Raw genomic sequence first — 26,457 nt, forward strand, 5'->3', positions numbered from 1 at the left:
CCTGCACGTTTAGGCCCATCCAGATGTGTTGTACGTCTACTCGAGACGTTCGGACGCGCGATGTGACGTTTCAGACCAGAGTAATCAACTCGGAACGTTTAAAGCCCAGCGATCACGGCTAGGATGTTTTTCATTTAAAACATACTTTCAGTACAAGTGTTATGGTAATTTAGGAATGTCAAATGAGCGTTATTTTTACAGATTGATTTTATTACCAGCAGTCGCGGCTCGGAATGAGACTTGACAGTTTAGCTATATCCTGCAACTTTGCTTTCCCATGTTTAAACAAAAAAATAAAGTTTTATTAGAAATCGATGGACACGAAGCAGTGCTGAACATTGCTGAACTGTGTCAGAGATTTGGCATTTTATTAGCTGTATTGCCCTATCATTTAACGTTTCAAGACAATATATTCATTATGGTAGAACTTTCCATTTTCCACAAATAAAAAAAACAATGGCTCTTCTCCAAATATATGCAATTCAAGCAAGAAATTCAATTGGTATTTAGCCCAACGAACATTAAAGTCAAAGTTTTGTTGCAGAGCAACTTCCTTTCATAGCAGAACAAAATTTATACACCTGATCGGATATATTTACATCCGCCTTGTCGCGCGTGGAACGTGCGCGTGCGCCCAATGCCACGTGACTGCCGTCCGTGACGCAATTTTCCCGCCACCATGAATCGTGCGGCGTAGACGTGTTTGGGGAAACTTGTCCGAAGTACTTGTGCGAGCAGAATATTTAGTTTGAATCATCTTTCACATCTTTCATATCTTTCGAAGACGTCCACTATGCCTTCAAACGAAGCCTGGATAAATAACCCGCTGGGCGTTGTCGATGGCATCTTTGGTAGGATGCAAGAGTCGGCGGCGCAGTGATGTTTGGCGTGGGCTGAATTGTTACTTGTGCAGCTGCGTTAGCCACGTTAGCTAGTTGAGCTAGCTGTTTAGCTAACTAGGCTAGTTAGCTTCTGGCTACAGCTAAGTCATCTAAGTGGCTAGTTTTAGTTGCGTGATTTACTGTTTAATTAATGATCAGCTAACCAGCTAACTCGTATGTTCTATCTAGCTAGGTCAGCTGTCGTGTAAAGGTGTTGGAGCTTTAAACGTGTTTAAAACGTGACTGGTGTAAGGTGATGAAGTTTGTGTGCATAACTGTTGTGTTTCTCTACAGCACAGAGGAAGTCCAGTCCAGAATGGGAACGAAAGGTGCTGGACTACTTCAAAGAGAAACTGAAAGTAAACGACGCCAAATCCTGGGTAATGTTCTTACCTGTGTGTGTGTGTGTGTGTGTGTGTGTGTGTGTGTGTGTGTGTGTGTGTGTGTGTGTGTGTGTGTGTTGGATATTACTTCCTGTCATCATGCAGTTTCATGTAATTACGTTGCAGTTTTACTAACTGTGGTTAATTTTCATAAACCCCGCTTATGTGTTTATATGTGCTGCTGGTCATGTTGAAACATACTCTGTTTAGACGACCTAGTAACTCTAACGCCCTGTATCGTGGTCAGATGTTTGGGGTTGTGTGTGTGTGTAGAGTGATTCACTGGTGTGTTTGGTGTTGTTTAGGTCCCCTCCCTAAATGATATTCCCCTGCACTACCTGAAGCCCAACAGTCTAGTGAAGTTCCGCTGTATGATCCAGGACATGTTTGATCCAGAATTCTTCATGGGGGTTTACGAGAGAGCCGATCCCTCAACAAATTCAAAAGTGAGCCAGTATGGTTATTACGTATGCTTTGTAATTGTGCATATTATGTATGCTTTGTAAACATGTTTTAATTACACAATTTCGAAGAGTTCTTGAGTTTGGATTGGATATTTATACCATAATTGTTTTTCACATCCACAATATACAGTTGTTTGTCTCAAATGTTCATCTTTTTGAAATGTTATTTGAGTTCTGAGGTTAAAATGGTTCTTAACTATGAATGTGTTTTGAGGACATTTGTTTGCCTGTATTCCACTGCATTTTGATCTTTGGATTAAATTTTCAGGAACTGAGATGTGGAAAGTATAAAGACATTACTGACTGTGGGGTGAGTGAACTATCTTTAACAATGTTGATTAATTAAAAACTTATTTTCTATGTGTCTGTTGTATGAATAATTATTTATGTACAAGTAATTTCAAGTCATACCACAGTTACATGTATACAAAAATGAATAATTTGTCATTTTTCTTTTATTACTTACTAATGCAATGACTATCATTATTCTAATGAAGTTGTGCTTGTTGAATCTCAGCAGGTGGATTTCAACTCAAGAAACATTGTAACTTCAGAGAGACAGACGTTCTATTGTGTCCCTATCCCAGGGGAATCTAAGTGGGTGAAGGAAATATCCTTTTTCTTGTACAAGCTCTCAGCCCTTGGAACAATTGAGAGCACAGTGCTTGTTTGTTTTGAGGAAGTATTGTGCACCAAGTAAATCCTTACGACTATGAGAAAATCGATGCTTTTAAAAACGTTGGTCCTTCACTGTTGAGAACAGCTATGCATGTTCCAGTCAAGCACGGGTGATTGCGTCCACATCCTACACCCCAAACAGGCACAAACGTAGTTATGAAGAGGACGACGAGATGGACATGCAGCAACAGAAGGAATTAAGCTCAGGTTGTAGAGCATTTTTGTTTGTCAAATGCCTTTTGTTTTTGCATTTTTGTTTGTCAAATGTTTAGTTTGATCGTAATTATCTAGAAGAGAAGGTTCTCAGACTTCTCAAATGAATGCTTGGACCTGACTGATCGATGTCATTAGGACAGGCAAAATAAAAACGAGTTTATCTAAAATCGTTATATTATATATTATCTGAGCTGGCATTCCCTTCTTCTCTCTGTAGGACCTCAGAACGTAGTTGATTCTTGTAGGAATGTGGAATCAAAGCGCCTGGAGACAGAAGCTCCCAGTCAGAATGGTGCTTCTACTCACTGCTCATCTAACCTGGATCTCAACTTTCCCCTTCCTGGAGAACAAGGCCCAGCCTGCCTGGTCAAAGTAGGGCACAGTTCGTATATTAGTTTTATTTTAGATTACAAAGGTATGATGTCGTCAGAATACCTCAGCTTTGGTGGAGGATTCTGATTGGATTATTGAGTTGTCAATAAGATGGCTGTTAAACTGTGGAGGAACAACAATGAGATTCAGTATTTATGAATGAATGTTCAATTTATATAGCACCTTTCAAGATACCCAAGATCGCTTTACAATTTTAACACTGGTACAACTCTTACACAACCAATCACACACCGGCGAGAAGCGGCAGCCAATTGCACACAGTATACTCTCTACCGGGATCCACAGCCCCCTGGGGGGCTGAATGGGGTGCAGGAAGGGGAGAGAGGACAGACCCTAGTGGCAGAGCACCATCCACCACTGGACATACAAGCACACACACATTCATGCACACACACTCAAACAACTACTTTGTATTGAACAGAGACACAGACACACTCAGGGAGAATTTGTCAGGGAATCAGAGAGGGCCAATTTACCTAACCTCCATGTCTTTGGACTGTGGGAGGAAACCCACGCAGACACGGGGAGAACATGGAAACTCCACTCAGATAGGGACTTGAACCCAAGACTCCAGTGCTGAGAGGCAAACGTGCTAACCACCAAGACACCGTGTTGCACATTTATCTCATTAGCTACTGTATAACAATTTGTTAATTGTTGATACATTTTGCAGTACTAGTATCAGTATTTAGTAGTGACATTATGTTCTGATCTCTTCCCGTGTACCTCGAAAATGTGCCATATTTTTGTCTGCTGTGAACATCCCAGTTGATTCCAGTTGAGAGTGAGTTGTGGGTCTTTGGGGGGGGGGGGGGGGGGGGGGGGGGGGGGGGGGGGTGTACTGTTATATTCATATGATACACCAAATATTTTTATATGCAGGATGACCATTAACCATGTCACAGCCAGCATTTACCGGTGTGTTTTTAAATGTCATTTATATTATAATCAAAAAATCACAAAACCATTATAGATATAGCGATCTAGCTATGTCTATTCTCGTAATATGTGGCGCTAATTGGAATATTATATATAAAATATTTTGTCATTTTCAAACCTTTCAAAATTCTAAAGCTTTTTTTGTGCCTGACATGAGCGCTTTTTCCCACCGAGCCAGAGAACTGCTTCCCTATTTAGATTCTCCCTCTGTGTAACACTGGCAGATGTATGAGGAGTGGGACAGCTTCAGACTCAACGATATGCTGGAGGTCTTCGGTGTTCTCTCGGTCGACCCTGCACTGAGCTTCATAGCTGATGACAAGTAGGCTTTCCTTAGGTGTTTTTTTTCTTTGTTTATTTGGATATTTGAATAGAACCCATCACTCCTGCCGTCTAGACGTTTCCTGAATGAAAGTGCCTGTTTGTAGGGAGGCGTCATCTCTGTTGGATCCGACAGACGGCATGGAAACTGCTGAGGAGCAGAGAGCCCACAGTCCACCCGCGTCTCTTGTCCCTCGCCTCCACGTGCTGTACGCCCAGCCCCTACAGCACAACAACCCACTTCTGCCACCTGCTGTCTCGGAGGACAAAGGAGCCCGTAAGATGCCCATTCTTCATTCTCCTTGTGTTCTGCTTGCTATAGTACACATTAGTCATGTCGGTCAGCTACGTTGGGTGTTTGTGTCCTCAGTTCCAAGCGGTTTTCTGAGCGAGATGAACTCGGTCAGAGGCGAACTCCTCACGTACTTCACACACGTCTTGCTGGGAGACGTGCTGGCAGCGGAGTATCTCCTCCTCCACCTCATCTCCAGCGTGTGAGTGGATCAAAACACCCCCAGGGATGTCACCTTGTGATTGGACCCCCCAAAACAATATCCTCCCATGTTTTTCTGCATTGGTAAATGTTCACGCAGCAGGGCACAGGAGTGTGTGTAGTCGGCCGTGAGATGAAGATGCGTACTGGTTGCGTTAGAGAGGGCGAGATAGCCGTGACTATGTGTGAAGTCTATGCAGGATCGCTCTTCACAAATTTCACCTAGAACATTCACTCCCTTGGACTGCGTGGTCTGTTTTCAGAATTGTCATAGGTTATAACACACAGACACATTAGACCCCCAATTAAACATTTGTTTGCATACAGAATGCGAATGAATGAAGAATGAAAATTTAAGCTCGGTTTCGTTAGGTTTCCTCTCTGTAACTTTGTGTTTATCAGCTGCAGCTGCAGAGTCCTATGTTGAATTCTATAGTGCTTAGATTTCAGGATAAAGAATTGCACCACATTCATGACGTATAAGATGGTTTATATTGAACGTGATTGGTCAGGATGAGTCTGTAATGCCTGGTTTCTGTCCTCATGTGGAATCCTGTGTGTATGTACCCATTTAGGTACGCCCGCAGAGATGTTCTTCCCCTGGGCAAATTTGCCCTCAATATTAGCGGCTGCCCACACAACTCCTCATACACAGAACAGCTCTACCAGATCATCCAGCAGCTACTGCCGTCTGTGAGTACTCTGGGGTCGTTGAGTACATGGATCGCCGGCTTGTTTCTTCTCTTTGACAAAACCAAAGCTCCAGCACAGAAATAAGTTTTCACCTTGTGTTATGTTGTGGTCTGTCCAGTCATACCGGCTGTGTATGAGTCTCAACAACATGAATAACCTGCCAATGGTGCCCAGGAAAGACTACACAGCCAACCGGCTGGTGAGTGGGATTCTCCAGCTGGCCAGCAACACCTCGTTGTTTCTCGACGAGACGCAGCTTGAGCAAGGCCAACTGGACGCTACAGGTCAGCACTGCAGCACACGTTTCACGCTTGTTAAATCACTGTTCGGTTTCCAACCGAGTTGCATCAGAGGAAATGTGCTTTTTACATTTTGAAAGGTTTTAAAGATTCGTTTCCACCCTTTTGACATTTCTTGGCAGTGTCATCTTTGATTAAACAACCATACTCGATTATGTAAACTTGCATCTGGAGTTCCACCTTTTAAGGTTTTTGAAAATTTAAACACTGCCACCTAGTGGATGTATAATTTTACCTGCCAGTTATCAGTTACTGATATTTATAAATTTTTTCCCACCAACACTTGAGGCACACCATCATAACATCCTGACTTCTAAGACTAAAATAGATGAGATAAAATTGTGTGACTGCACAGTAGTCTGTTATCAGCAACATAAAACTTCATCACAGTCCTGTTGGAATAGCTGGTTAGTGGGACATCTCCTCCCCATACACACATGCAGCGCGTGGGAGGGAATAAGCAGCAGGTGTGTGGGTCTCTAGAGGGAAAGGTTGAAGAAGTGAGGACTCCAGTCTGTCTTTCACCAGATCCTTTACTTCATCAGGTTTTAGTTTGACTCGGAAGCTGTATGGGAAACTTGATGAGTTTATGCAATGTGGTTTTATTATACAGCAGTTTCTTTACATTTAAATGTAAAGTGATATATCCAATACAGTGAGATCTGTCAATTACTCAAATATCCGACTCTAAAATGTCAGGTGTAAGCATCACCAAACTGGAGAGTATTGGAGGTTGAAACAGTAAAATATGCATACATGGACATGTGCAACCGCTTACACATTCCCATATAAACTCCCATCTAATAGTATTTTAAGCATCAACAGCAGAGGCACCTCAGGGGGAAATGTCGGCCTTATTAGGGTTTTCGGCAGTCGCGAGCTTCGTGGAGGAGCACAGACATCGCACAAGTCCTTCTGCCTGCTTCTGTTCCACTGCTGCTGGTAAACAGTGACAGAATAGCGCAGTGTGGGTTACATGACTCCCTGCTGCCATTTGCAACCGTGCCTGTTTCAGAAAGGCACCTTCTGCAGTCGACACTTCTTCCAGATGCCTGGTAGACTCCAGGTTTCCGCTGCAGCCTTTCTCGCGCGTTCTTGATATGCCGTCGGTCGTCGTTCAGCAAGCTGTAGCAGTCGGGCAGTTAGCACTCGCTGCACCTCCTGGAAGACTATGTGAAGCCCTGTGTGTGTGTGTGTGTGTGTGTGTGTGTGTGTGTGTGTGTGTGTGTGTGTTTTGTGTAGGCGTACGGAACATTACTGCCCTGGCAAACCTGATCTCTTGGCAGAAGGTCGATTATGACTTCAGCTACCACCAGATGGAATTCCCCTGCAATATTAACGTGCTGGTCACGTCCGAGGGCCGCTCGCTCCTCCCGGTAAGGACCGCAGCTCTGCTTCGTCTTTTTTCTCGCACACATCTGCCGCTGGGCACTTTGGGACGCCAGAGGGCAAATGTGGACGGAGAGGGTCAAGCAAACCCCGCCAGGCGCCAGTGTTTGGGTTCGGCGCTGCTCTCAGGAGGTCGGCATGTGCACTGCTGCCTCTTTCCGCCGGGCAGCCAGAGAGACGGCGTGTTTCTCTCCGCTCCACGGAGGTCTCGGCAGCTCCCCTCCTGGGCTCTCTATGCAGCTTCAGCTCTGATGCTGACAGCCTGTGGAATGTGCTGTGCTATTCCTGTGTGTTGGCTCATGGGTTACCATGGCTGCAGCTGCACTACAAGGACACAGGAGAGCAAGAGGCCGGGACAGACCATCCATTTAATGACAAAGAAAGCACTGTAAACTTGACAAACCGCCACACAGTATCGCACTTTGGAAAGACCGTTTATTCTGAGGCGGGTTCAAATTTGCTTTTAGACAAGCATGGCTTTGGTTTGTCAACGTTTTGTCCTCCTGTATCTCTCGCAACGTTTCAGAACGATGAGCTTGGAAATGGTGCATAACCCGAAAGCACATTTGACACATGATCTGGGAAGGACGTCATTTGCTTGCATTTGCTTTAGCTCGGTACTCTCTCCTCTGCAGTGTGACAGCCAGGTGCACCTCCGGCCCACTGTGAGTCCGCCCAACATGGAGGAGTACCTCAAGGCCATCCAGCTAGCACAACTTCCATCCCAGCTCAACAAGTACCGTATATATCTCACTGTGGCACACTTACTGGACTACAGCATCTCTGAGCAGGTCACTAAGGTCAGCAGGCGGTGGTTTTACCCTTTCTGTTTTTTACTTTGTGTGTGGGTCTGTATGTCTTCAGGTTTTTTTCCAAAAAGCTAATTATTAAAGCAGGTATGAATTAAGATTTTGCTAATTGGAGGGGTTTGTCATTTCCCCATTTGCCTTTCACCATTGGCCACACTTTTGAACTGTTTAAAATATATATACATGTAGCTAATATGTGATTAAACTTGGGAGTCCTTAGAGACATTGTTCACAAATTAGGCTTCATTTTATCACTGCAATAAAAAAATGTAACAAAAAATTGTTATATTATCTGTTTGTCTGCACACAACCCAAGAAGTTGATCCTGTTTTTATCTTAAATTTGTAGGCAGTGGAGGAGGACTTTGTTGAAATGCGCAAGGATGACCCCCAGAGCATATCTGCTGAGGACCTGCATAGGATGTTGAGTGTTGCAAGGTGGGTTTGATAACTTTATTTTATAGTTCTTCTTGGTAACTTCGTTAGTGCCCAGTCTATGACTGTATAGTTAAGTATGGGACTCCTAACAGGTGATCTTTTGACCTACAGATTGCTTTCTTTAAGCTATGGCCAGACAACTCTTTCAAGAGATGGTTGGATTAAAGCCAAACAACTAGAGATGGTGCGTCACAGCCGGACACAGCAGCAAGAATGTGTGAATGGCAATGAGCCTTGACCTAGTCAACTTTCCAACATTTACATCCAGATTTACCAACTCGTTATCTGCGTTATAAAAATTCAGGTTCCTTCATGTCTTTGTACAGTACTGAGGGTTTTTTTTTTTGTACTTCACCATTTTAAAGGTGTGACCAAGAAAAGGAAATAAATAAATAGGTATTTTTGAATAAATGTTTTTGATAAATCGGAACACATTGTGTACAGAAGACTTGAAAATTGATATAACGTGTAACACCATCTTATGTTAAGTTAGTCTTGTTCAGCATATTGGAGAATAAAAATTGGACTTGATGTCTGTAAAACGTTATTCTGTTTTATGGATGTCTGTTCTCACAGTTTATGCTGCTTGTTTTTATCGAATGCCTTGTGCGTTCCAAGCTTTGGCCAGCCCAAACATTCTCTCCCTGTGGGCTGAGAATTCCTGTGTGGCAGGGTGATCACTGTTTCTCACCCTGCAGCTGAATGCCTGGAATTTACTGCAGTTCAGCCTGATGGCATCAGGCAGACCCTACTGAGGAAAAGACCATTTTCAGACACTCGAGTTTGATATGGCACATCCGTGTGTATACAACTCTCAAACCCTGTGGTGCTGCTTCAGTTTGCAAGATCATACTTCATAATATTTGGGATCCATAATATTTTCAGATACATGTAATTTGACACCTATGGTATGTTCATATTTTCCTGAACTACTGTCCACTGCCGTCTTCTCCTTGAGCCACCTCAACTAATGCTGTAGTACTGGAAATTTCCCAATACCACTCCAGGGGTCCCAGTGCATAGCAAAATTTCCTCGGGTCATAAATTCTTCGCAAGCTGAGACTAGCATGCAAAAATATGTAGGTGTGGTATACTAGGTCTGATTTAAGATCAAGTTTCCTAAAAGTATATATTTTTTTTAATTCATGATTTATCATTAATGTAACAATTTACAAAAAATCACCAAAACAAATTTATTTTGAATTTTTTTACTTAAAAAAACTCCCAGATATGTCCAATAGCATTTTAAAACACAGCAGTTTTAGACATTTGCAATATTATTAGAAAACAAAGGATTAGGACAAGAATAAATAAGGTAGTAAATAATGCAGTACTATTTTGGGTACATCTCTCAAACTGTGGAAGAGATCACCATTTTTCCCCAGACATGAGGAAAGGGAGGATGCTGGAAAGTGTGCTTAAATGCTGTGCAATAACTTAACACTAAACGACAGAATATAACATTTCCGAAAAAACAAAAATTCAGGTATCAGGCATGTCAGTAAACAAAGTTGTAATGGCAAATTAAAACATGGTTTTCAAAGCACTTCGTGTAAAATAATGGTCCTTTTTCAGCAACTTTAGGAAACAAAAACTAGAAAGGTACAGGTCTTTAGAATGCATAGAAATTACAAAAGAAAAATAAAGGGAACAGGATACAGTGAACATCCAATACAAGAGGAATGTGTACACACTAGGAGTGTCAGAAGATTTTAAAATGTTTGTACCTATGCCTTGAAATGTTCTAGTTTAGGCTCCAGTCCAGTGTATGCCATCACAAATGGTTAAAAAATCTTACAAACAAATACCCATTTACCCAACATACATATAATCACAATTGTATTATAGCCACTGTATTAAAAAGAGCCAGTTTCGCCATGTACCAGAATGGCGTACCCACTATCAGACACAGAGGTCAAGTCTAATTGCATGGCTAGAAATTAATATACACAGGAGGTTTACAAATGAAGAACTGACCTCAGCCAAATTACTAAATGAGCTTAAAAGGATGTTTCTCTTTAAGACATAATTTTCCATTCTCATTTGCAATCTACACAATCACAAGCATTACTGGATCCCAGTGTGCAACAACAGTCAGTCTTAAAGTCAAAGGTTTTAGTCATAATCTTGGTTACCCAAATCTGACAAATTTCAGCTATTAAAACTTGCAATACAGAATTTACATGTCCAAGATTAAACTGGATTTTCAAGTAAAATAGTAATGTATGGTGCTTTTGAGGTAACTTACCTTTAAACAACCCATTAACATCTGTTTTTAAATCAGGTAAAGCACACCAATGGTTAGGTCTGAAGCCTGTTCACTGAAACACCAATGACCTCAATGTAATACCCAAAAATAACAACTTATAACTCGTGTACATTTATTATGATGGTAGACTTGTTAAAAATACCTGCATTTAAGATTCTGATAAGGCTTACTCTTGATATTTAAGAGTGCAAAAACATTTTCAGTTGTTTAATATTTTTAATTGCCTGGGTCCTTTGCACCTTACCTACATCAAATAACAGCTTAAGTAACCATGTTATGTATACATTTATATACATCCGTTAAAATTCTTAGTTATCCTATAAAGATTATTTTAAATAGAACTACATGCTGGAATACTAAAATTTATTTAACCACAAATACTTCAGCAGGCATTTGATGCAGGTCCTTGCAAACAGATTTTACCCCTTTGGATGAGGGGAGGACGTTTTAAGAGACTGCCCACTTTTCTATTACCCCACTGCATTTCTTTGAAAAAATAACCAGGTCACTTGTATCCTATAAAAAAGACCCCCTCCCCATATTTCTAATCTGATAATATACCCCCTGCCTAACAATGTGAAAAGATTAAAGCTACAATAAGTTTTACAATTCAATTATGTTACCAAGTTGCTGCTGATTACAGTTTGTCACAATGCAGGAATTAAAATTAGCATGAAGTGACGTTTAGCACTGCACAATATCACTCAACACATGGTAGAAAAGACCGCTAGCTTTCCAGCCCGTAACCTATTTTGAGCGTTTTAGCTACCTTTTCACTTTAAACTAAAACTGACTAATAGTAGTGTCTTAATGATTAATCAGGTCTTAATTAAAACTACATATTCTACCTTTCTAATGAATTTGCATATGCATAAAGAAATATCAGTCATACCACTGAAGTGCATTTAAGTGTTTGTCAGAACTGGTATCTTTCTAATCATAAACATATGTAAATAGATTTTTCTGTCTAAATATATTAAATGAAGGGTTTAACTTCAGAGGACTGATATAGTACTTTTATAATATTCTAATTACATACTGGACAATATTATATTTAACCTTATATTTTAAGATAATCCTACTTTGGTATACATTTCTAATGACATACACCACAACAGATAGTTCTTTGAATATATGTGACATTTTTTTTTTTTTTACTTTATTTTTTCTGCTTCCTACCACTGAGCTGCCTTGAACAGATGTTTGAATCTGGCTTGGTACTAAGTTTCAGCTACAGCTACAACACTCAATAGATGCAAAAAGAAGAAGTGCACTGCACATCAGAGGTCACAAATAGAAACTAGGCCATGTCTCTTGACATGCAATAAAACTTGCTTGTCTCAGTCTACACGCGTTTGACCAGTTTCTCAACATGCAAAACCATTAATGTACGAATGTTAATGTATTCATTCAAAATAAGGGCATGGTTGGGTTCATTTATAGTGTACTATTTACTATACAACACTAGCTGTAAAATGAGTTAACTAGAAGAGGAACGAGGAGTTGGGATAATAGGTGACTATGCATTTTGTGCAAGCTTATGCTTCTGCTACTGTGTTAAAGTCACATTCTACACTAAAAATATCCGAGGCCAAACATACACACTATATCTGAATGATCCTAGTCTGGCACTGTGCAAACATTGCTCGCAATTCACCCTCCTGAACTACATTGACAGCTTCTGGTTCTGGACTTTTCTGAACTTTCGCCACAGCAAAGTTAATACCTTGGGTGAGTCCTGCCTGGGTCATGCTAGCCACTTGGACCATGGAGCTCTTGATCTTAGCGAAGGGGGACACAACCCGACTTCCACTGCCGTCTGCTGGAGAAGGACCCAGGCTGTTTTCCACATGGGAACCAAAGCTTTTCTGTGAGCTACACGATGCTGTGGATCCTGGGGGCTGGACGGTCAGGAGGTTCCCCCCCGGGACTGAAGGCTCCACATCAAGCTGTGATGGACGAGGGAGCTGCTGTCGCTGCTGGGAGTTTGAAGGATCTGGCTTTGTAGAGGGTTCAGGATACTGGGATGCCTGTGGGTTTGATGGCGGCATTGGTTGTTCCTCAAACACCTCAATTGGCTTGGTCTGAGCATCCTGGACAAACTGGTGGCAGTAGGCATCGATAGGTGTGCCAAAATCAATCAAAATAGCTTCCTCTGCTTCCGAGGCTTCCTCCGGGGACTGGGCGTTTGGAGCATCTTCTGACAAAACGTCTCCTACCTTCTTCTCACAGCCTGTGATACGAATGACGGAGGGCACCACAAGCTCAACACTTCCAACAGACTGCGAGCGACTTCCACGTCGTGGCGCAGATGCCACAATGCCGCAACTAGGGAGCACATAGTCTATATTTTCCAGGGAGCCTGCATGCGGCTGTTCATCAGAGTTGTAAGAGTCCGAGTCGGAGGAAATCTCCAGATCCGAGTGGTCATCACAAAGATCTTTAATGCCTACAGAGCCCTGGTTTCCATCAGCAGTCTCCAAACTGCTGTCTGATTTCCAGAGGTTTACCCGCAGGTTGGGCTTCAGGAAGTTCACCTTCACCTCTGGCCTGGAGAAGCTCCCAAGTTTACCAAGGGGCTTGAAGTTTCCAATATTTACATTGGTTTTTGTCTGCTTTACTTTCTGATTCAAGGATGAGAACTTGTTCATTAAGAAGCTTTTGCCTTGAGCTAATCCTGAGCCGAGGATTTGCTCAGTGGGTTTCCCTTGAATGCCCATAATGTCCTCATGCGGTTTGCTGTGCTTCCTGAGAAAGTGAAAATAAAAAATAATGTTTTAAGAGCGGTCTTACCTCACCTCCACCTGTGAGAGGATGTTGATATTTACATCCGTTTCTGACTTTACCACAGCACTATTTTAAAGGCAGAAATCTGCTTACCTTTCCAGTTTCTTTTCTATTACTGTCAAGTCATATCCCATGGCTAGCTTTGTTATACGAAGCATTTCTGCTATGCACTGCAGGGTGTCTGTAATATAATAAATTAAATACATATTTAATTAAATACATAAAATACATCTTGTTTTCCAAATACAATAATATATATATACATAGCATATACTTTGTCAAACAACAAAATAGTGTCGTCAAAGTTCTCATCTTGTACCTTTTCCATCATCCTCCGGGTTCCTTGTAACAGCCCTCAGGGTGTGGAAATAACCACTTGTGTCTCCATTTCTATAATGCAGTCGCATGCAGCAGTATTTAGGCTTGCCAAACAGAGTGGGCTCTGGGCCTTAAGACAAATACCACATCACTGCAAGATCAGTACAGTGACCATGATGACCATGAGTTCATGTGATTCCATACAACAATCCTACAAGCCCCTACCTATTTCAATCTTTTCCAAACCTTCTAAACTGAGACGCTGGTACTGATTAACTTTATCGGCCTCTTCATCATAGCTTAAAAAGAAAAAATAAAAACATTAACAATATAAACAAATCATATAATGTAAAGATTAACCACAGTCCTTAATTACCAAAGAAAAATGAAGCACTCACTAAGCAACATAGTATGCGCAGTTAGACAGCAGTAGCAGAACATCCACATCTCTGTGTGTCGCGTCAATCAGGCTGTGGAGGAACAAAAGGGGAAGTAACAAAAATAAGACGTGAAAACTAAATTACGATTTTTCTTTCATAAACTGTACATTAGTGAAATCAAAATAGATTTTTGTAGTAAACACAGAAGCCTGGATATGTTGTAATATGTTTGTGTAAAAAAATTAATAAATCAGTTGAATGTGAATCTCACCCCATAGTATAGCATATACCATAAGAATAAAAAATTCTGAGCAACCAAACCAAGAGGTATACAAAGTTATGTAGCATTCCACATCTATAATCCCAATTAGATACTCAAAGTATTTGAGAAAATACAACTCTCTCAACCAAAACAGTGGTTTAAATACAAATACTTGAGTTCAAGTTTTTCAGGGTCAGCCTTTGGACAAACTTATTTGCAAATGAAAGATTTCACATCAATATTTTTGACCCATTTGTAAACAATCATCACCAGTGTGTTAATAAGTCTGATTAGAACAGTGACTTTTGTTATGGCATCTTCTATGGTTCAACAACCTTCTTCTTAACTCCTCGATTGTTGAAGTCTGTTGGGGCAAGAATGCAAAACGACGACAACCTTCCCTGAACACTGCCTGAAAAAGGAAGTGTTTTGACTCGTTCTTACCTGGGGTCAACGTCAATGAGGGCCCAGCCACCATGGAACTTTTCGTCGTCTGGTAGCAGAAGCTGCATGTATGTCTGTAGCAGGAGGCCGACTTGTTCCTGCACTCCTTTCTGGCTCTCCTTCTCCTTCTCCTCGTGCTCCTTCTCTTTGCTAAAAATGGAGTACAGGTCCTCAGTCACAGGGAGGCCCATCATGAGATCTAAAGGGAATAGAAACAAGGGTGGAAAGGTTCAAATCAAGCATGGCTGAAAAGGCACAGTGTTCTTCAATTTATATATATATATTTGCGCCAGCATAGGTGTATTTTTATCCTCACCAATGACGGCCTGTCTGTACGCATCACGGAAGCGGTTCAAATAGTAGCGATTAGCAGAGTTCACACCATCTTTCATTACTCCAGCCAGTTTCCGCTCCCCTGTCCGTGTGAAGTCTCCCTATACATTCATTTTAACATGTGAATACCACACAGATAAGATACCATTGCCTACTCATCACTGGTTTCATAATGGAACGAAAAGCAAATAACTGCTACTGTAAACTTTAACTCCATAAACATTTACTCCTAAAACATATTATTTTAATATAGTATAATAAAATGTAACCATTATCTTCAGGTAAATGTTACCTTCATATAAAAGGCAACAGTTGACTACTAAAATCAAATTTACATAAAAAGATCAGGCAAATAAAGAAGGGCTTTGTTTTCAGATCTAGCCAAGAAGAAAAGTGCAACTGTCTTGGCAGACAACAGAGCTTTTGTGGCCAGGATTTAAAGCTTGTTTCACTTCCACAAATGATCTAAAATTTTCTTTAGCACATGTTCAAACAAGTGTGCTTCTTAGGTTTATATCTGATATACAACAACCCTTGTTTATAATGAGCCAGAGTATTTTTGCCATACTCAACATACTCAACTTACAACAAAGTACAGAACGAGCTTAGGATAGGGGCCTTTACAGCAAAGTTGTAAGAGACATAAATGCATTTTTAGGCATGAACCAATTCATTTGAAACCAACCCATGACTACACAAAGACGTGCCAAAACTCATGGGACAGGAAACAGTATCGTTTAGGACTCCCTCTAGACCAGGCAAAGTGCAGCAACTCAACAAGGAATTGCTTCCACAAATGGACGTAAGATGTCTCCAGAGATAAGAGCCATGCCATCTGGATAGCAATCCACGACTTTGTGGTACTCGTAGTTGCAGGATCTCGGACGAGAATGGACCTCTCCACATGATCCAATAAATGCTCAACTGGGTTTATGTTGGGCGAACATACGAGCCACACAATTTGTCCGAACTCTTCAAAGTGCTCCTCAAACCAATTCTAGAGAAGTTGGAGCATCCATGAACAGTTACAAATGGTCACCAAGCAGAGGAATTTAGCAGGCACTGTCTTGCTAACAACTGGGGTCCATAGCTTCACTCACTCTACCATCAGCCCAAAACAACTGATATCAAGTCTCACTGGCACATGCCACATGTTGCCAGTTTTCTAGGATACAATCAGCAACCGCGCAACACCAGATGAGGTGCTGTGTCTGGCATCGTGGTGTTAAGAGGCACTTTGGTGCATCTTCTGGTTCTATATTCTATGGAAGCTAAAGACTGCTGCATTGACCTGTGGGATATGTTGGTGGGGCGTCCTGCACTCAATGTGGACGTGATTTCCATCAGTATGTTCGCATGGACAATTCTGGCAAGGTGCCACCGGTCACCATCATTAAGCACTCGTGAGCAGCCACTGCGCTGTCCACTGTGGGTGGTAGTGCCTTCTGTGATGTATTCCTGGTACACACGTGACGCCGGTCGAGGAGTGTTAAGTGCCTGCACAGTTTCGTAAATGGAATGTCCCATCCATCTGGCACCCACTAGCACGCCTCCTTCAAACTCCAGTAATTCACCTCGCCCTGTTATGAGCACGCTGGCCAGTGTTCAACCTCCCTCACAAGATAACACCTCACAGCTTATAGGTGGGCTTTCCCAGAGGAAACACCACAATCCATTTACATACTGCTATCTCAGGATTAGGCATGTCAACGTGTGTTTGTGTATTTGTGTATTGTTGTAACACACACACACACACACACACACACACACACACACACACATACACACACACACACACACACACACACACACGGACAAAAGTATTGGGAGACACCTATACATTACAGCAATAGATGCTTTAGTGACATCCAACTCAAAATCCATAGGCATTAATATGGAGTTGGTCACGTCTTCCACTCTTCTGGGAAGGCACTCTACAAGGTTGCGGAGTGTGTCTGTGGAACATTCATCCAGAAATTCATTTGTGAGGTCAGACAGAGATGCTGGACGAGATGGCCTGGCTTACGTTCTCTGTTATAGATCATCCCAAAGGTGTTCAATGAGGTCATAGCTCTTTGCGGGCCAGTTCTTCCACACCAAACTCACCCAACCATGCATTTATGAACCTTGCTTTGTGCACTGGGATGCAGCCATGAACATACATGAACGTGTGTGTGTGTGTGTGTGTGTATTGTATATATACTGCACAGCATTTTGTGTCTTTGGTGAGAATGACCTTTAGGGCAGCTGTGCCTGCATACTGCCGGCTGATGGTGTCACCGTTGTTAGCCCACATCATTTGGTAGATCCTGTAACATTTGAGGGGCAGTGGCTGTTCAGGGGGCATCACTCCCAATTTCTTCAGCTAAAAGGGAAGCCAAAAAAAGAAAAAAAAATACTTTAAACTAAGAAGCATCGAAATTCAGGACAATCACCAGTATAACTCGTATAATTATAGTGGCCATTAATTTAAAGATTCACATAATGTTGGCAGCAGATTTCCAAACCTGCTTTTCCATGACTACACGGGCAATAGCAGCTTGTACTACGTTGGTGCGATCCAGGCAATCCATGCAGTTGACCCGGAAAATGCCGTCTTGTGTGCAGATGACTCCTGCTTGGTCCACCCTATTACACAAACACCAGGCTGCACATTATCTGCTTTCTGTTAAACACACAACGTATTAAAAACACTTCAGTTTTGCAAGACAAACATATGGTGGTTGTGCACAGAGGATTTTAGGGTATTAAGCCAGAGCACTGACCAGCCCCATCGCATGTCTGTGATGATGTCAGAGATGGCATCAGTGAGCGTTTGCACATTCTCAAACTTCATCCCCCGACTGAGAAAAGAGGAACCAAATTACCATCTGGTCATTTGTCTAAATAAAACCATTAAACGAGCCTTTCATCTGGAGACCATCTACATCTGTTTCAAAATGCTCAATTTTACATTCACTAACCAAAGACATTACATTATGTGGTTAGAATCTGAATATTACTGTTGTCAGTAGATGTCAATACATCCATATATTCTGCCATCATTTAGAATGGTAGGAGTCTTGATATCAATATTCATCTTAATGCAGAATGATAGAAGTTGAATTCAGTCATTTTATTAATTATATTGATCAAGTCTATTTCATTAGTCAGTGATGGCTAATCTGTTTGTTATACAGTTTTTTTCTTTCTTTTTGTATATGGTTTTATCAGAACCAACCAAAACACTGCAACATGTGGATCAACATAACATTCTGCTCACCAGTGCTCATGGAAGTCAAATGAGACATATGTTAAGTTAGGGTTGTTGTAGAGCAGCACTTGTTTAAGGTAAGCATCACCAATCACCTTCTCACGTCCAGTTTGGTCCACAAGATTAATGATGACCTACAGAAAACAATCGAAGCACAAAAAGGGTTAATTACATTGTTGGATTACATTATTGTAATTATGTAAAAAAAATTATGTGCAACACTCAAGTGTTCCCTCACAATAGAGTAAAAAAATTGTACTTAAAAGAAAGTTGCTTTACTCATCGTCTGTTACGTTACTATGCGATTTCAGAAGTGTTTAAAAAAAAAAAACAATGCTGTTACATTACATTTGCAACAGCACATGAAATTATTTTACATCAGAATATCACAACACAGGATACAGTTAAGCTATTGCACCAAATCATACCTGCTTCTGATAAATCTTAAGTTGCTGATCGAAGTGCAGTGCAAAATATGAAATGGTTTCTTTTTCGCCTGCAAAAGAATTAAGAGAAATAAATCATATACAAGGTTTTAAAAGTGACTTTACATTATTCTACAAATAATTTGTCCACAGAAATGGCCATGCTCCATCACAATTCATGCAAATGTGAAAATTGAAAGTCTTCTATAATTGCCCGACAACGTCTTCACTAAACGTCCACTTCCTACCTTTCTCTAGACGTGGTCTGGGATTGTAGCGGTACCCAGCTTGGCTCCAAAACACAGGGACAGACCCTCGTGTCTGCACGAAGGATAGCGTGTGGCTGTGCACATGGATTAGCTGCTCTGTCTCCACATAGTTGGCCACGTTTCCGTCAGTGTCCGCTCCTCTGCGCTTGTAGCGCATGCCTTTGATGGGGAAAGCTCAGATTACACCCGATCACCTTACAGTCCTATACGGACCCGGGATCATCAAGAACACCAGGTCTCAGCAACACACGCTTTCAACCCAAGAAACCTCATGTTTTACCAGGACGGTGGCGACTACGTCTGGAAATGAGAGCCACAGTGAAGCGCGGGTGGATGTCATCCACACAAGTGTGCTCCTGTAGTGGTGTCTCCGGGCTGCTCTTCTCCTCATCGGAGCTCTCCTTGTAGTTCACCACCAGTTCCTCCACTTGCACAAAGCCTTGGATTATGGGGATTACCCATAAGTCCACCTGGGGACCCTGAAAAATGGCCCATTCAAAGATTGAATTTCTCTTGTTTATGTCAAAGGATTGATTCATATGTTTAAAAAAGTAAATGCATTAAAAATCAACTTTAAACTATTTTGCACCTGTAGATCAAGCAGGTCCTGTATCATGTGTTTGTTCCAGAAGAATCTGTCATCCACCTGGAGAAGTAGAAAAATATAATCATTCAGGCAATTTAGATTAAATAAGAAGTGTTTTGGCAGTCACTGGCAAAAGTACTAAACTTGTGCAAATTTTAAAAAATGCACTACAAGATTACACAGCATATTTCTAAGCTTGAATATGTACTAAAGATTTTCCCCCTTTGCTTGTTGTCAATCTATACCAGTCATCTAAAATTCCCATATCGCATCACATTTAGAAGGTGTAAACCTTGCTTCCTCCCGCACACACATACCCAGCCATACAATATCGCACAGTAGCCGAATGCACTTGAAGCCGAGTGTTCACTCCTCATTTATGACTACATAACCTAATATGGTGGGAGGAACTGCACTATCCTTCCCACCAGATGGGAGCATGACGACCTGGGCCCTCATGTATTTGCAGAATCATGCCTAGCTTTCTGCCACACACTGCAATCTTCTCAGCCAGTTGGGTCACTCAGGAGCACCACTTCTTATGTATGAGATTATTTTAATATATTTTTTAAATACTTGGCTAGAATTTGAATGAAAGATATATATTTTTAATGCTCTTACAATACCTGATCATATTATACTCACCACATCATCAAGTACCTTCCACCTCAAAAATAGCTTTGCCATTTACAGCTTCCTAACCTTTAGCGGTTAAGGCTGCCTACGCGGATCGCAAATTGTCAGTATTAAATTAAAATATAAATGCACCAGTACAAAACTCTAGTACATTTGATCAGCACTCTTAAAACCAATGCCTTGTGAAACACCCTAACATTCTCTGAGCCAGGACAGTCCCTCACCTGTCTCCACAGTGGCAGATCAGACTTGTCGGAGGTTCCCTGTCTCTGGACAGTATTTGTAAGGTCATAAGTGGGGCTGTAGTAAAAGGAATCAGAGTCCATAAATATCTTATACAGCTCATCACGCAGTCTCCTCTCCAATCTGTCCTTTTCTTTATTCTCTTTGACCTAAAAGAAAGAATACCGGCTGTGAGACAACATGCAAGATCAAGTTAAAGGAATTCGCTTGTATGCAAACAAAAGGACAGTGGTCCAATTTGTGTAACATTAATGTAATGCTAATCTGAAACTGCTTCAAATTAAATTCTTATCCAGATTTGCTTATTTTCACAAGAATGGATCATTTAGAAATTAGCCAACAACCTTTTTCTTCATAGGACCACCAACATTAGACTTTATTTGACTGAACGTCTTCATCAAGAACTTGGAGTCATCTGGAGACTGAGTGATTTTCTCTGGTTTGTTAATCCCAAAGTGGTGCTTCTTACAAAGCTAAAAGAACAAAGCAAACAGGATTAAAACTCCAAAACACATTAATATACACATGTACACTTCTTTGAGGATGATATGGGCGCACAAATTGAGTAACTGTGAACCATACGAAGAAATCCATGTGCCTTAAGGCCATGTCCAGCTATGCTTAAGAACAAAGAATATTTGATCTAAGGCTATTCTAGATGTACTCTGAGGTTCTCAAATACAGATAGAACCAGAACAATAACTATCTACAGGGATGACTACCCTCATCACTTATCAGAATAGTCATTCTGTGGTATGTGCCCAAAGATAAAATACTGAGAAAATACCAGAAGAATGACTCCTTTAAAGGTCTCAGGCTGCTTCACTTACATGAGCAAACCAGCCCTTTCAATCCAAGAGTCTCTCCTGAGAGACTGACACCTTAGAAACATCTTGCTTCCTCTGGAGGACCTTTGTGACACACACACACACTACCTCTCATCGTCTAAAAAACCTATCCTATATAGACTAGATGCTATTTTACTTATATGACTTCAAAAGCCAAAGGTCTTCTCATCTGTGTATAATACGGACCAAAGGTACACCATCATTAGGGAATGAGGGAACAGTGTGTTGTGGTTGCTGAAAGAGTCAACTGCTATTTTTTACACAAACAGAGAAAAACAAACATTAAAATTCAAATTATTTCCAAAAGGTTCAAGTGTTGAGTGCAAGACGTAATACAGGTTTTGTAATAACATATATATAAACAGAGAACACTGCAAGGAATGGAATGCAAGATACAAACTATAAACTTGAAAAACAAGAAAGGAAAGATCCTGCCTAATGGTGGAAAAAAATTATAGCATTATTTTGGCAAAGAGAAAAGGCACTTGCCACCATTGCTCACCTCCAATTCCAAATCCTGTGGTTCGTCTTCTGAAAGTGGAATCACTGCTATCTTAGTAATCTTGTACACCTTGTGGTTTCCTGGCAACAAGCCCACCAATGCTTTTTGGCGGATCAGAACTAGGCCCAGAGGAAGGTCTACACAGAGGGAAGGGAGAAGAAAGGGGTGCGTCACAGCTAAAGAGTTCCACACATTCCTCACACCATGACGGCACATCTCCCCGCTCACAGGGCGGAGCCGCCAGCCAGCACCAATGAGTCATCTCTATGAGAAAAGCTCCCTCTTAAACCAGCGACTACACTAACAATTTAATACATCTCGAGGCTTTAAAACACAAAGACCAGAAATCATGTACAGCAGAAAGAAGAAAGCAAATCTAAAACACTTCTGCTAATGTAAACCAACTTGACTCCTTTAGAGAGCTCCAAACTCCAGTGGTAATTAAATCACCTCGCCTCTATTTTTAGATTAGTAAAAGAAAGGAAAATCATGCTACATTTGTGCAATACAAAATAGTAACTGAAGGCCATGAGTTAAATCTCACTTCTCAGAACATTTGTGATATGAAAGTGAGATGGGCAATTCCTGTACACCAACCACTTAAAGCTAGGACCTATAAGAAGCAAACGCTGATCGACTCAAAGAGCAAATCCTTGTCTGAAGTCTGAAAACTACCTTTTCAAGTAACCTCTCCAGTGCTTTTCCACAAACTCTTCCACAGTCTGTTTAGTGAAAACATTCAGTGTTGTACACAAGATGACTTGTAGGAATGTGTTTATGTGGGTGACTGCATCCAGTAATGACATTTCTTCTATGATTGACCAATGAGTCTGTGTTAATTAATAATGACAACTTACAGAAAGTCAGTTTTCAATTCATTTTCTTTTCTCCCTTTACTCATTACTAAATCCATTATACCCCTCCCATGAAAAAAGCTTTTTAACTTACCGGCATGAAGCTGTATTTTCCCAATAACACCCTCAACAAGTCCCAAACATATGGGGTTCCAAGCTAGTAGCAAGTCAGTTGCTGAAAGAATAAATAGAATAGCCATTAGATGTGAATAAAGCAATCACTGAAAATTATTTAACTAATTCTTAAGTTATTCTTCTTACTTCTTATATATTTGAAACCATAATCAAAATAAGGGTTCCAGACACAAAACATGATGTTCACATAATCTCTGGTTCATGACAATCAAATTGATAACCAAAGTTTTAAACAGAGACTTTGACAGGTTATGACTTGTGATTGTAATTGTCTAAGGGAAACTGGCTGACACATAGGACCCATTTCACAATGTTGTTAAATGTACATTACTTTTCACCAATCAACATTACAAAAATGAAAACAAAATATGCTTGTGACTGCTTGTAGAATGGCTTTTAAAAGAAAATCCTGAGCTGACTAAAACTATATATACATTTTTAAGTACAGAAGGTGCAGGTTCTGTGAACTGTTATCACACATGTTCCTTCTTTAATGCAAGTTCGTGTAGAATGCAGAAAAATTACATGTTGTCTTTATGTGTCTGTATATTAAGTATTGTTCAAAATAAGCGGGTGTCAATGATCCATGCAAACATGGAAACCCTTTTCCAATTAAATAATGGAACAGTACTGCAACCCTAACCGGCTCTGCTTGGCTGCGCACATGGCAAAGGCCACTGAGCACCATGGACTATTCATTCACATCCTAACAGGCCTTTGTCATAAGGTCCTCCTAGCAGTCACTTACAGGAGACCGTTCTAACTCACACTCACCAACATGGATGCAACACTGTACAGCAACAGGTTCAAACATGCATGCTGGGAAAATCAAAAACAGCGATGCTTCACAAAAGGGAAATGTGTGGTCTTTAGTGAGTAAAAAAGGAAACTGAAAGGTGGCCATCACTTTTGTGTGTGAAGTTAGAAAATTATTATATTTAAGCCAAAATATGGAAAGCAAGCACTTTATATGAATTCAACTGTGAGAGTTTGGATAGGTTTGAATGCAATTTTAGTTCTGTAAAAATAGAGGTTTCGGTAGCTGTTCTTCCCACATGTTTATGTGCCCAGAGTAGGAGAAAATATGAGCATAATCATAATCTTTAAGCATAAATCTTATTTCAAAAGCAATCACTGACAGGATTTCCTGGCTCAAACTAATTCTATGACAGCAAATAAACAAAACAAAAAAATTCACTATGCCCGCAATGTTTAAAAATATATTTGGATTATTCAGCTATTTCAATCGATGAGGAATTCAATTACTACACTCAATGCAGATTTTTTCCAATAAAAATAATTAATTTACTTGAGTCCAGTCACTGCTAGGATTTACCCGAACCCACTGCCTGCGTTTTTCTTCTTTAAATAAACACTTGGCTAGGTTGCAACCCAAACTACATGTACACTTCTGTAAATAAAGAGTAGCGTGACAAAATATGAAAAACGCCTCGTTTACATGGCACGGAAGTGAACGTCCCCTTGCTGATATGTTGTAGACCTTTAGGATGTGCATGGCTTTGAACACACTCATGATACGTGGAGGTGTAGTTAGCTGGCTAGCTGCATGTGGTGTTCAGCTACGAGTTCTTATATCTAACCCCACTTATCTCACTCAAGGCTGGATCCACTTTCACGGAACAACGTGTACACAACTGAACACCACGAACAGGGGAGCAAATTAAATATACACACACATACACACACACGCACGTACTGTTCATATTTCCTCCCCACAACTTTGTAGCTAAGACAGCTAGCCACAGGCTCGTGTGATATAGTGCTGGCAGCCCATTCGGTTAGTTAAACCTAGACGAGTGTTAAATGTAACGTTATATAGACGGTTGTCCTGTGGAGACCGGCGGATAACGAGGTGACTGTCTCATAATAACGGCAGGCAGGTCTGTGGCGGGCAGGTGTTGGATCAACTTACCGGCTCTCACGTTCATACAGCCGTCCTTCCTGCTGCACCACAGCGCGACATCGCCACTCTGGAGAATATAATGGTCTTTCGCCTGAAAAAGCTCCATTCTGACGCCCACCTAACTAAAATAAACACACACGGCTGTAACTGTTCCCCCCCACGAACGGACGCCCGGCCCGGGTCGCTAGCTGGCTGGCTGGCGTCGAACCGAGAAGTCAGCGGAGAACATCAACGGCTAAACACCCATTTGGACCATTTGGCAAAGATAGCCGACGTACGCTAGCCTATTGTGACCCTTTAACTAGCCTCGCCATCGCGTTAAATTTAATTCAGTGGCTGAATACTAATGTATGTCCCTCAGATATCGCCGAAAACATCTCAACAACACCGGCAAAACAAGCGATGTGTGTGTGTGGTCTCGCCTGACGCGCTGTAACGTCCCCCCCCCACCCGTGCACGAGGACGCGAGCAGCGCGAGCAGCGCCGATGACGGACTGAGTTCCTGCGGTAACGACGCCACGTGACCCCTTCCGTCATTTAAAGAAAGACGGTCAAAACGGTTTTATTGCTTTTATCGTTTATTCATTTATTTTAGCAAATACATGTTAGTAGTTTTTTTCATCCATTTATTGAATTTACTTTTACATAAAAATATACATTTTTTTCTTAACATAGCCTATTTTGTTTATTTGTTTATTTTTTTTATTTTGTTTAGCTGAGAGAGCTAAATGAGAAATATTTTAGATTTAAATGAAACTGCTTAATGCATGTCAGTAAATAATTAAGATATAAGATATTCATCTGAATGCTATTGCATATTAGCTACTCTTCAAGTTATTATTTTTAGTAGTAGTAGACCTAGAAGCAGGGCCGGAGTGGGCCCCTTTTTCAGCCCGGGAGTTTCATGCCCAAATCCGGCCCAAAATTATTTTTCCCTCCCAATCGGCCCAAATTAGAGATTGACATGAGCCTCCCGAATCTCCCGATTAGCCACTCCGGCTCTGCCTAGCAGTAGTAGCAGTAGTAATAGTAGTAGTAGTAGTAGTAGTAGTAGTAGTAGTAGTAGCAGCCTAGTAGTGGTTGTTGTTGTTTTATATTGTATAGATTAACAATACAACATGAGGTCATGACTGCAGTCACCTAGTCCTCATCATCAGTTTCCACTAAATTACAGATTTAGTTTTTTCTGTTTTTCTTTGTTTAATCACACGCCTGACTCAACACCTAATCTGTGAGCTTTAACTGGGTGTAGAGCAGATTAACATTTATAGCATAGAGATACTCCAGTGCTCTAATCACATAAAAATACAAAGATTATTTATAAGTATCATAGAAAACATGCATTAACAGTTGATTGGGTATTGCCCACATGTTCCATGTACCTATTCCCTCCATATATAGCTTTAACAAGTCCCAACCATCAACAGTTTTGCAGCGATGCCTGGATTTGGGATTGTTTCAAAGAGGAACAGTGTGCCGTCTTCAAATAAAGGTGACAGTAAATCCTTATATTTATAGATCATAGTGTTATTTAACTCACTAGAGGAAAGACAATGTCTGATATGTCAAATATGGTCCCCCTTCTCCAAAGGGT

At 41.0% G+C, this 26,457-nt stretch overlaps 2 protein-coding genes across 5 annotated transcripts; one reads left to right on the forward strand and one right to left on the reverse strand.

Moving 5' to 3' along the window:
• Nucleotides 1-640: 640 nt before the first annotated feature.
• On the forward strand, nt 641-8,942 carry mcmbp (minichromosome maintenance complex binding protein). Of its 2 annotated transcripts, none has more exons than XM_076975484.1 (16): nt 641-851; nt 1,176-1,261; nt 1,570-1,710; nt 1,997-2,038; nt 2,249-2,338; nt 2,490-2,613; nt 2,840-2,994; nt 4,179-4,276; nt 4,383-4,552; nt 4,646-4,769; nt 5,344-5,461; nt 5,580-5,745; nt 7,003-7,136; nt 7,785-7,949; nt 8,307-8,395; nt 8,507-8,942. In XM_076975484.1, the coding sequence occupies exons 1-16, from the start codon at nt 794-796 to the stop codon at nt 8,631-8,633; spliced, it is 1,887 nt and encodes a 628-aa protein (XP_076831599.1). In that variant the 5' UTR covers nt 641-793; the 3' UTR covers nt 8,634-8,942. The 2 variants fall into 2 exon arrangements, with proteins under 2 accessions (XP_076831599.1, XP_076831598.1); XM_076975483.1 differs by having other exon boundaries at nt 643-851; nt 2,246-2,338.
• Nucleotides 8,943-9,587: 645 nt separating this feature from the next.
• Nucleotides 9,588-25,356, reverse strand: inpp5f (inositol polyphosphate-5-phosphatase F). 3 transcript variants are annotated; one of them, XM_076975480.1, is made up of 20 exons: nt 24,873-25,356; nt 22,899-22,979; nt 21,951-22,087; nt 20,945-21,073; nt 20,582-20,749; nt 19,725-19,781; nt 19,416-19,614; nt 19,115-19,294; nt 18,870-18,937; nt 18,451-18,575; nt 17,954-18,031; nt 17,696-17,816; nt 17,425-17,553; nt 15,172-15,289; nt 14,856-15,054; nt 14,168-14,239; nt 13,995-14,068; nt 13,771-13,899; nt 13,545-13,632; nt 9,588-13,412 (listed from the first exon to the last, which is right to left on the reverse strand). In XM_076975480.1, the coding sequence occupies exons 1-20, from the start codon at nt 24,967-24,969 to the stop codon at nt 12,269-12,271; spliced, it is 3,393 nt and encodes a 1,130-aa protein (XP_076831595.1). In that variant the 5' UTR covers nt 24,970-25,356; the 3' UTR covers nt 9,588-12,268. The 3 variants fall into 3 exon arrangements, with proteins under 3 accessions (XP_076831595.1, XP_076831596.1, XP_076831597.1); XM_076975481.1 differs by lacking the exons at nt 21,951-22,087; nt 22,899-22,979; nt 24,873-25,356 and adding an exon at nt 21,431-21,493; XM_076975482.1 differs by lacking the exons at nt 9,588-13,412; nt 13,545-13,632; nt 13,771-13,899; ... (10 more) ...; nt 19,416-19,614; nt 19,725-19,781 and adding an exon at nt 19,821-20,442.
• Between the last annotated feature and the right edge of the window lie 1,101 nt (nt 25,357-26,457).

Source organism: Brachyhypopomus gauderio, chromosome 15 (genome assembly GCF_052324685.1).
Source record: "Brachyhypopomus gauderio isolate BG-103 chromosome 15, BGAUD_0.2, whole genome shotgun sequence".
Classification (NCBI taxonomy): domain Eukaryota; kingdom Metazoa; phylum Chordata; class Actinopteri; order Gymnotiformes; family Hypopomidae; genus Brachyhypopomus; species Brachyhypopomus gauderio.

Excerpts from the sequence above, each read along its gene's own strand:
- mcmbp (XM_076975483.1), top strand. The coding sequence starts at position 794 with ATGCCTTCAAACGAAGCCTGGATAAATAACCCGCTGGGCGTTGTCGAT. Across the intron at positions 4,277-4,382 it reads AGCTTCATAGCTGATGACAA|GGAGGCGTCATCTCTGTTGG; the intron begins GTAGGCTTTCCT and ends GCCTGTTTGTAG. Across the intron at positions 7,137-7,784 it reads AGGGCCGCTCGCTCCTCCCG|TGTGACAGCCAGGTGCACCT; the intron begins GTAAGGACCGCA and ends TCTCCTCTGCAG.
- inpp5f (XM_076975480.1), bottom strand. The coding sequence starts at position 24,969 with ATGGAGCTTTTTCAGGCGAAAGACCATTATATTCTCCAGAGTGGCGAT. Across the intron at positions 18,576-18,869 it reads TTAAGATTTATCAGAAGCAG|GTCATCATTAATCTTGTGGA; the intron begins GTATGATTTGGT and ends TGTTTTCTGTAG. Across the intron at positions 13,633-13,770 it reads CCCGGAGGATGATGGAAAAG|ACACCCTGCAGTGCATAGCA; the intron begins GTACAAGATGAG and ends ATTATATTACAG.